The following is a 10999-nucleotide window of genomic DNA, read 5'->3' as shown; positions in this document are numbered from 1 at the left end:
TGGTCAGATGGATGTATCTGGCTCGCGCTAGGACCCAGGGGCCAGTGAGCCTCAGTCGTCCTGTAGGTTCATTCAATCTCTCATACACACACATACACTCACACACACGCACACCCGCGCGCGCACACACGCACACATACACACACGCACGCAGACATACACAACTGCAACCAGGAGAGGTTCGGAAAGTCTGCGAGAGACTCTGCGGCCGCATTTTCTTCTTCTCAGATCCTGTCCTGCACTTGGCAGCAACAAGCCTTCTCCCAGAGTGTCCGAAGCAGGAGCCGGGAGATTCCCCCCACCCCCCACCATGGGTAAACGCGGCAGGCCGAGGAAAGAGGCGAGATGCGGGGAGGAGGATGGGCCGGCCGCCTCTCCAGAGCCCCAGCCTCAGCCTCAACCCCAGCCACAACCTGGGGCGCCCGTGGCAGCCCAACTCAGGTGCCCCTTCAGTGACATCTTCAACACCAGCGAGAGCTCGGTGGAGAAACATATCAACACTTTCCTGCAGAATGTGCAGATCCTGCTCGAGGCCGCCAGCTACTTGGAGCAGATAGAGAAGGAGAACAAAAGTAAGTTTGCAGTTTAGGGAATAGCTTCTCGCCCTCCTCTGTCTGCGCCTAGCCCCTCGAACCAGCCTCTGCCCGTTCCCAGCCCTCCCCCAGCTCCTAGCTGTGAGCAACTGACACCGGAGGAAGGGACAGGCACTCAGGGCTTTCAGAGATGTAACAAAGAGAGGGGGAGAGAGAGCGAGAGTGTGCGTCTCTGTGTGTCTGTCTGCTGGGGCTGTGGAGAAGGGCCGAGGAGAAAACTGCAAAGTGGTGTTTGGCTGACAACCGGGCACCAAGCAGGATGTCCTCGAGGTCGTTTTTAGTCTCTTTTTTTTTTTCCAGTCTCCACGGCCGGACGAGTGTTTGTTTTGCCATCGCCTGAATCTGGGTGGGGTGGGTATATTAGCAAGCTAAAGTTGGAAGCGGAGGGTAGAGAACGGGGATTCCAGAACAAAACCCTGTTCTTTCTTCCTTGCTTTCTTTCATTCTCGCGTTCTCGCTCTGTCTCTCTCGCTCTCGCACTCTGTCTCCACCGTCTCTTTTTTCCTTTCCGTGAGCGCTGTTCTCCAGAGACCCACGTCCTGAGACACAATCGGGGGCTGCTGCCGGCACAAGTGCACGATGGTGTTAATCTCCCCTCCCCATCCCCGAACCCTAGCAAAAACAACAAACAAAAAAGCCTTTCGGTGTTTGGCCTGAAGAGTCTCCCTCTCCCCCCACCCCACAAAAAAAAAAAAAAATATGGCCTTGTGCAGTAAGGAAGTTGGCCAAGGGGACGATGCTAAAAGGAAACTTTATGATCTTGCAGGAAACAATAGTTGACAAGGGTTTTGGTTGTTTTGATGGAGGTGGGTTTATTTATTTATTTTCCAGACGACATCTCCAACTCAGCTGCCTGGGCAGGCAAGGAAGTAAATAGTCTTCCTGATAAATTCAGTCTACTGGCCTTGGTTTTGAGGGTGCTAGCTTTTTCCCCCGTACAGCTCACGACCCCCCACCCCCGTCAGCAAAATAACCATCCCTAACGGGTGCATGCGTTTGCCACAGCTCGGCTCGGAGCACAGTCATTGACAATAAAAGATGGGAGGGCGGGGGAAGGGGGAAAGGGAGACTGAGAGAAAACCCTGGCTATTTAATCGTCCGAACAAGCAGGAAGATCAATGCAAAACGTACGTACATACACATACAAACACACACACACACACACACACATACACAAAAGGTCAGATTGCAACGTGTCAGATCTTGCAACCCTCCCCTCACCATTCCCTTAACACACTCTCACTCCCACACGCCAAGAACATCACACACACAACACACATCCCCACCAAACAAACGCATCGACTTCCAGGGTTAAACTAATCATATCAAAACACGAGAAATCATGCTAATTCTTTATTTTATTTTAATTGCATTTCAGAGGTTAGCGGGGGGAGGGCTTTTTTTCCCCTTACTCCAAAACGCTCTTGGTGTTTAGATTGCAAAAGAGAAAAGCTCTGATGTCCGAGTTACCGTGTCTCTTTCGATTATTCATGGTGGGGAGGTAGGGAATGCATTGGCTAGGGTTGTAGTTTCTGAAAAGCTGGAGTGAGAGTATGCGGATGGAGTGTAGGGGGGAGAGAAGAGGGGAAGAAGCGAGGATTTTTGTGTTCGTTTTGCGAGTGCAGATTGAGGGATGGTACACGGGGGTGGGGGTGTCTCTCCTTCCCTCGCCCCCAGCATCTTCTTTCTCTAGAGTTGTGTCTTGTGTTGACTAAGCTTTCAGTTGTTTCGAAGTGTTTATGGAAGGGACCTTGGAAATGGGCTGAAACCTTTATTTTTCCTTATGCCACCCCTAAACACCTCCTTCTTTCTCTCTCTCCCCCTCGCTTATCCCTGGGGACGAACACAGGACCCGGGAGCTTGGAGTCTTCTCGCTTATCCGCTTTCCTCATCCTTGGCGTGGCCGCAAGTCACGTAGGCAAAAAGCCGAGCGAGCTGGGTTGCCCAGTGGGGAGTGCAGAGGAGGAGGGAAAGGTCTCCTCCCTGCTGAGCTAGTCCGCGCGCTCTTGTTTGGGTGGGGAGGTCGTTGGAACAAAACTAAACAAAACCTGACTTGCTCCTTGGAGTAGGACTTTAGTTCAGCAGTAGCCACCTTTCCTTGGTCAAAGTCAACTTCATATACGTATGTATTCAGCCTTGTCTCTCAGCACCAGAAACCCACTCCTGCCTCTCCTTCCTCCTCCCCCCCCAACTCTCCCTGCTAGAATATTTTTAGACCTCGCTCTCCCATTTCGCTGCTGCTGTTTTGCTGTACAGGACATGCTGCAAACAGCACCCTGATTTCCGCAGATGTGCTGAGCGCAGAGCGTGAAATGATGTGGCGAGGAGGAATAAAAGGCAGCGGGGCTGGATTGCCGAAAACGCTGAGGAGCTGGAGGCGCACATTCCCTCCCCCACTCCCTCAAACTCCCCCCCTTCCCTCCGCCCCCGGCCTCCCACGCATTGTTGGTGCTGTGGGGGATGACATAATCCGAAGTCTCTGGGTCCTCCCTACTCTCAGACCAGCGCCACCCGAGTGGCATGCCCTTCTTGTTGTTACCCTGGGCTCCTTGCCATCATCCCTTGCAAATATCACCGAATTCTTTCCTACTTTCTCCCCCCACCCCTCCTCCACAGAAATGCAAGGCCCTTTGGAACAGCCTTTCTTCTTCATCTTCTCCGCAGCCCTTGGCTGATGTTTTTCCTGCTCCACACAATGCCCAACGTCACGTCACCGGTGTGTGCCTAGAGACATTGTGAGCGGCTGAGGAGGGTCGTGGTACCCCTCTCCATCCTCCGCCGGCAGCGGTGCGGCTTGTTTGTTTTGCTACAGAGCACGGATTGCATTAAAGAGAACATCTTAATTGGCAAAGAGTGAGAGGGGGGAAAGGAAATGAGTTTTAGAGTCTAGATAGGGTCCGACAGGGTCACTGGGTTCAGGTTTGGGATATTTTTGGAAGGAAAACGCCGTTGTTTTTCTTTCTTTAAGCTTCCTCCCAGTTTCTTGCACGGTATTTTTTTTAGGTCACATTACTGCATAGAATGCTGCTGGCTCAGGTGCATAACCTCCCTGTCTGCATTACAGCCCGCTCCCCCGTAGTCACTTGATCTCAGTTTCTCCGCCTCTCCCCTCTTCTCCCCTCCCAGCTGGAGACACGTGGTTTCCACATGGAGACAAACTTCTCTCCTCTGAGTGGACTTGACCTAGCTGCGTGTTTTGGCCAATTGGCGGCTTTGGCCTCTCCTGACGTCACGCGTTGCCAGGGCTTAAGGGTCGGTGGGTGGGACAAAGAGCCCAGACCGGGAGTCTCTGGGAATTGTAGTGCTTAAACTGCCAGGCTACCCTCTTCTTAAAGGGGCCCTACACCGACTCTGATTTTTTTTTTTCCAAGAGGACTGCCAGGCTCCATTAAGAACGCCCAGTGAATAGATGTCTCTATGTCACTTCTGAATGGGCTGGGACTGGAGTGTCACAGGACGGGAATCTCCCAAACCCGTGGCCGTTCTGAGTTCATCTTTTTACTTTTACTCTTGTTTACAAATTGGGGAAGAGGGAAAGAGAGAGTGTGTGAGTATGAATGTGTGTGTGTGTGTGTGTTTGTGTGTGTGTGTGTGTGTTTGCATAGTAGCCTGAGCGGTTCTCGGAATTCTTCTTGACCGTAACAGAGTTAGAATCTAGCTCAAGAAATTTTGGTGACTTAGCCCAAATGCTATATTGTTTTCTGTATGTAAATGGAGTGGATTTTTGTTGTTGTATGGTGAGCAAATCAAATAAACAAACAATTATCTAGCTCTTACTACGTGCAAGGCCCTGTGTTTCTATCTAAAATAAGAGTTTTTTGGAAGTTTTTAAGGCGAAGATTATATATGATATTTTTCATATTTTAATAAATTTCCCTCTACATCTAGCACAGTGCTGGACCCGAAGTAGATGTTTAGGAAGTATATGCTCATCTGACTGGCAGCGAGGGTTAACTACAGGCAGGAATAGAATTGGGCCCCAGAGTTTAGAACCAGAAGAGTACTTAGGATAGAGAGCAGGGTTGTCAGAAGCACAGATCAAGTCTGGGGCTTGGGGCTCTGCACCACATTTGACTTTAGCCTGCTTAGAGAAAATGAGGTAGAATTATCCCGTATTTTGGAAGAGATATGAGCCTGGATTGAGGTAGACAGGTCAGGACTTGAGAGCTGTATTCACAATGGTTCTGCATACACCTGCCAGTTGAAACCATGAAAATGGATCAAGTACTTCAGATTGGGGGGTCAGGGTCCACTTATCCTCAAACTGAGGGTTTCCTTGGCAGCTCATGTTCAAACAGGTCACATTTCTAACACCAAGCTCCCCAAACTAATTGCCTTTTTCTAAAAACCCTATGGATTATTTTTTTTGGGGGGGTGGGGATTCTTCAGCAGCAACCCTGCTTTCCCTGCATCCTTGGTTAGGAAGCCCAACACTGCTGCAAGAGCCTTGTATTTAGGTATTTTTCTTAGTTCTAGATTTTGATCTCTGTAAGCCTGTCTGATAAATGCTGGTGTCAAGTAGAGTGGGTTGGCTCCTAGTCAGAGCTGGGTAGCTGGCTTTGAAGATGTAATCAGCATTTAAGGCCTCAAAGTACCAGAGACAAGGTGCATTATGGAAGGGACACTGGTGAAGGTGTTTAGTCTCCAGTGAATGTACAAAGACAAGTCCCTTTTTCCTTAGTTTTGAAAGAAAAGGAAGTATTTATTAAACTGCACCTGCAGACTTTTCCATCAAAGGTGTCTCTTCATAACAGCTGCTAACCCTTAGAGAAACACTAGCTTGACCGTGACTAAATATGAAACATAAGAGCCGTTTAAATAAATCTGGAGGAAGGTGTGGCATTGATGACAATTGGACTACTGCTCATCCTGCTTCAGGTCGGGGAAGCCAGTTTACTTTTTTAGCAGAGAATTTTGTGCTTGGTGACAGGTTTGGAAGCTGCCTCTCTGGTTGCTTGAGACCTCCAGATCGGAGTCTGTGGCCACCAGGCAGGGAGGATTCCTGAGTTTTGCCTGGGAGGGATTGGGTCACTAGGTCAGAAGATTCTATTCCCTTAGAGTTATGGGACTTCAGAGTTGGAAGGGCTCATAGAAATCATTCAGTCCAATCCTTGTGGTATTCCCAATGGAGAAATTGAATGATTTATTAGGAAACAACAATGAATAAAATGTTTACTGAATTAATCAATCTGTCCAAAGTGGACGATTGCCCTTTTTTAAGCATCTGACCTGCAGAAATGAATTTGCCACAGTGATTTTCATGCCAATTGTGGTATCCTCTGCTGTAGATCCATTCCTCCCCTCTACTTCCCTCCTACCCCATCCCCTACCAACACTGTCTATAAATACAGTTAGATAAATATTGATTTAAACTGGGTTTCTAGAGCAGGATCACATGGTTGGCCTGGCCTGATCTTTACCAAGATACCACCTCTAAGTCAGAGCCGACACACCTAGGCCCCGACAACTTGGGCTTCCAAATGACCCTTTTTCTAAGAGGTGAACCATGGTTTTGTGGTTTTGGAGTTAAAAGAAATGAGAACTTTCTTTGAATAGTGCAGAAAGCTATTTTCAGAAGGAAGAAATGAAGTCAGGCTTGTCTTAGCCTGAACCTCTGAACCACTCCCCTCCCTCACCCATTTAAAAACAGAGGCATATAGGATAAGAGAACTTCAGAACTGGAAAAGGCTTTTAACAATCACCGATTCCAACTCCTTCACTTTATGGATGAGGAAACTGAGACCCAGAGAAGTTAAGTTATTTGCCCATGGTCACAAAGCTAGCCGTTAGCAAAGCTGGAACTGAAACCCAGATGTCCTGACTCAGTCCAGAGTTCTTTCTATTGCTCTTTGGGGAATTTTCCCCCTTGCAATCAGAAGCTAAATTAAAGAGCTGTGACAGAGACAGAACTCTGGGAGCTGGATCCTGGGGGAAGGGCAGGCATACTATATAGCACTTGGTACCTTGCCGTAAGAGCTGGCTGGTACCCAAATCAGTGATTCTCAAACCTGAGTCAGTGACCTCAGCGCACCTCTGCTTATTTCAGAGGCTATCATGAACTTCTCATTGAGTTTCCAAAGCAAAATTAGTTTTAATTCTATGTAATTTTTAAAATTTATGAGGGGCCCAGGATTGGGATAGAATATAAATCATATGGCAGCATGGAAATCTGAAAACTTTCATTTCCAGGATGATGAATTAAAATCGGCATTGAGGAATGGGGTTCTGTTTCCTGAGAACTCATAGAGATATAGAATATTAGTACTTGAAGGGACATTGAAGATCTTATCCATCTCCCTCATTTTTGGAAGAAGGAAACTGAGACTCAGAAAGAGGAAGTGACCCAACTCACAGAAAATAGTGTCCAAGGAAGAACTGGAACCTACGTGTCCTAATTCTTGATGCCATTGGACCACCCACTGACATTTGGGTGAAAGCACCTCACTAACATTTAGATCAGGCTCTAAGCAAGCTGAGATTTTGCAAATGGTCAGTCCCTGTGTACAGACAGACACCTGTCGCTTGGCTTCTTTGCTAAGACTTAATGGAAATGATTGTCTTTGAAATGATTGTCCCTAGTTCAGCCTGGGCCAGAGATGTTAAGGCCTAGGACAGCTGTCTTTATCCCTCTGGCTGAAAATACTATCCACTTGCCGCCACTTTGTACTTGAGAATACAACTTTGTTTCCAGCCCCTCTGGACTGGTTGCTTCATTGAACTCATATTTTGTGAAAAGAAGGCTTTTAAATTCAGGTAAACTTTGCTCTTCACAATAAATTTGTTCTTTGCTGGGGATAGAGGTAAGGAAGTGAGGGAGGTGATGTTTATATAAATCAGTTTAGATTTATAGTTTCATCAAAAGAGCTCTCAAAAGGAATGCTAAGGTAAATGTTTCATTCTTCTGTAAAATGGGAAATAATTTTGCAATGTTAGTTATTGTGCCCTAATCTATAGTAGTGGAAAGAACAGTAGACCAGAAGTTAGGAGATGTTTCTAGTTTGGGTCCTGCCAGCAACTAGTCGTATAACTTTGCACAAATTATTTCTTTTTCTGGACCTCCACATCCTCTTTTGTAAAATAAAAAAATAGAGAGATAATGAAAAGTGGCACACACCTGAACAGTTAAATCTTCTGAAGAAACTTTGGTCCGGGAAAGTGTCAGAGATTTTGCAATGTCTTTCTCACTTTCAAAAAGTGAGTTTGCTAGGGAGTTATTTCTTTTCTTATTTGTATGTGAATATTTGGGAGACTGTAAAGATTTGAGTATGGGTGGGCTAAGAATGATTCCATTATTTTATTTTTCTCCATTATATTGCTGTTTCAATGAAATACTTTGCCATTTGAAAAAAAAATCAGGGGTTTTGGGGATTGAACTAGACAATCCCAAACAGCCTTTTAAGCTCTAACATGTTATGATTTCTAAGGAGACATCACTTCCAGCAGGGGCTTTTTGGTTATTTGTTAGTTGTTTTTTTTTTTAAGTAGAGTCCACTTTTGGGTGAGACACTCTTCTTATAACTTAATCTTGACTTCTAACCACTATCAATAGCATAAAAACCATACCTTCTTTTGAGAAAGGGGTTCCCCACTACTTTTTTATCTTTGAATTATGTAATTTGTGTACAATCCCTGACCGTTCATCCAGCTCCACTTTTTTATTCTTTCAAGGCTGGTGAAGTGTCACCAAGCCATGTCCCTCTCTGTTACTCATTTTGTGGCTTCTTTGTGGTGCTCTTTTCATAGTGTGCCCACCTTACCATTCCACCTTTAAACCTCTTGGTAGGCAGGCCCTGATAGCCAACTTCAGCATGTGTTTAGGAAAAACAAGCATGTTTTAGTAGCATTCTGATCCGAATATAAATGGTAAGTCTAAAAAAAAAGATTATTATTTTCATAAAGTCATAATTTAATATTCATTTATTTATTCATTCAAAGGTATTTCCTGAACACTTACTATGGGCAAGGGCCAATGCTAGTTGCTATGGAGGTCACAAAGGAGCATAAGATTAGACCCTCCCTACTGGGGACTAAGTACATCAATAACTGCTACAAGATGAAATTAGTGTATTCAGAAAAGAAGTAGAAAGAAAGTGTTATGGGAGTGGAAAGAGTGATCACTTCCTGCAGGAGGGATTAGGAAAGGATTCCTGCAGGAAGTGACGTTTCACCTGAGCCAGTGAGGGTAGGTAGAAATTGGACAGGCAGAATGTGTATTATTTGAGTCTCTGTTTTTTTGGCTCCTTTGCAATGACTTAGGACAGCATAAATATGTTATTGTCTTGATTTATGTTCTACGTAGGCAGATCTGTGAATAAGAGCTGACATTTAGCTGCTCTGTTTTCCTGGATGTGAGGAGAGGGTACAGTCATTGTTCTGGGCTATATAAGGCCTCATCATTGCCCTGTGAGATCCCTAAGTCCTTTCCCTACCTCAGGCCAAGCCAACACTGCTTGCTTTATTTCCTTAGAACACTGAGAGTATTCTCTATAAGACAGAACCTCATGATACAGTGGAAAGAGCCCTGTACTTAGATTCAGCAGACCTGGGCTTCAAGGCCCAGGTCTGCCATTTGTTAGCTATGTGAATGGGTAAGTCTTTCAACTTCTGGGGCACTTGATGTGGAGTCAGGAAGACTTAGGTTCCAATCCCACCTAAGATACTTCCTAGCTATGTCACCTTGAGTTGTTTCTGAGCTTCAAGTTTCCCCATTTGTAAAATGAGGTTAGGCCTGATACGCTCTAAGGCACCTTCCAGCTCTAAATCTATGATCTTATAATCATCTGTAAAATGCTTGCATGACCCACTTCGAAAAGTTGTTGTGAGGATTTTCTCTAGGCCAGAGCTGTAAAATTAACAATCGATCCTGGGCTACAAACCACTAGCAAAACTTCTGAGTGGGGCCTGAACCAGATTGAAATATAATTGGGAAATTTTTAACAAAATAAATTAAAAATGCAATACAACCTAGATAATGTTAATTTGTATTTTTCTAAGTCAGTGTGCAGCTTGCAGGACTCTTTCTACTTGAGTTTGACACTATTGCTCTAGAACATCTAGGAATGGATATGTTAAACTTTGCTTTAAAACATTGTACAAATATAAAGTAAAGTGCTCCTGTCCTTCTTAGCCTTCTCTCCTCACTCCTCTCACAAGTTGAAATTCAGTTCTTGTATACACGGTAGCCAGTCCCCAAAGAGGTTCCTAGCAAGTATTTCTTGCTCTCCATTTTCAGAGAGAGAAACTGGATCCGAGAGATAGCTGAGGAAGGAGAGAATCAGCAGGAAAGCCAAAACCTGAACCTGGAATTGCAAAGTCCCCAGCGAGGCCCCAGTTAGGCAGGGTGTGTCCCCCCTTTGGCCAGGCAGGATTGGTCTTGGCATATGTTCCAACCTGTTTTCTTACCAGTCATCCTCTGGCAGAGGACAGCCAAAACCTGTTGTGTGTTTCTTGAGGCATTTAAATTGAGGACAAAGTGGTCTCTTCCCTTTGAGGGAGAAGTCACCTCTGTGCTACTTTGCATGAACGGTACCTCCCTGCCCAACATCCTCTGGTAAACTCATCCAACCAGTGCAGCCTTTATGAGACACCTCATGGGGTGGATTATGTCTGGCTTCCTGAAGGACAGCTTTGCCAGGCCTATGGCTTGTGCCAGTAACTCGTGCAGAAGAACCAGGGATAGGTCATGTTAGCCAAGCATAGGCAGCAAGGCAGATACAGTGTGGGGGTTGGAAGGAAGGGCACAAATGGGTTGGAAAGCTCCCCTGTGCTGCTTTCACCTCTGTAGTCAGTCAGTGTATTTACACTGCAGGGAGCAATCCACATTCCTGTTGTTCATTCTTTATTCTTGACACCAGCTCCCGGAATTCTGTCACTGTCACAGGGCAAAGGAAGAGGTGGCTTGGTAGCAATGGAAGGACCTGTGTGGGAGCCAGACTCAGTGAACCCATGGCAATCTTGGAATTCCTCAAGTGCTTTCCCTTGGAGGCCTCTCTGTAACTTGCCTGAACACTTCTCTGGGGAAGGCTTTGGGAGGACTGGTCTCATGTGTGCTCACATCATTAAGTCTGGTGTGTCTGTATCCCAGTTGGTCAAGCAGCTGGGGCCTTTAGAACATCCAAAAGATTAGGAAGAAGCGGTGTCACAAGGGTCAACAAAAGCTTTGCTCCGGATACTAGGGGTATGAATCACTCCCTCCCTTTTCAGATGACAGGAGGGTTTAGTAAGAAGGTAGGAGTCAGATCTGAATTTAAGGGATCTAACTTGTGTTAGCCTTTTTACTATGGCTTCTGGACATGTTGCTGTGGAGCTGTGAACATGTTACTTACTGGGGGCTAGCTATTCTCAGGAGGTTCAGGTAAACTGGACAGGAACGAACTGGTTATGTTGTGCCCTCCTACAGGGAGGAA

General features: G+C 45.9%; 1 protein-coding gene across 2 annotated transcripts in view; it reads left to right on the top strand.

Annotated features, from left to right (window-relative positions):
- The first annotated feature begins 167 nt into the window (after nucleotides 1–167).
- Nucleotides 168–10999, top strand: part of MXI1 (MAX interactor 1, dimerization protein) — a 101448-nt gene continuing 90616 nt past the window's right edge. For both annotated transcript variants that reach the window (XM_027851732.1, XM_027851731.1), the window contains exon 1: nucleotides 168–572. In XM_027851732.1, coding sequence (XP_027707533.1) covers nucleotides 311–572 — 262 coding nt within the window. In that variant the 5' untranslated portion in view covers nucleotides 168–310. The remainder of the gene's footprint in view (nucleotides 573–10999) is intronic.

Source organism: Vombatus ursinus, unplaced genomic scaffold (genome assembly GCF_900497805.2).
Source record: "Vombatus ursinus unplaced genomic scaffold, bare-nosed wombat genome assembly UNPS02009205.1, whole genome shotgun sequence".
Lineage (NCBI taxonomy): Eukaryota > Metazoa > Chordata > Mammalia > Diprotodontia > Vombatidae > Vombatus > Vombatus ursinus.
The sequence above is the reverse complement of the archived record's forward strand: the minus strand, read 5'-3'. Positions and strand labels throughout refer to the sequence as shown.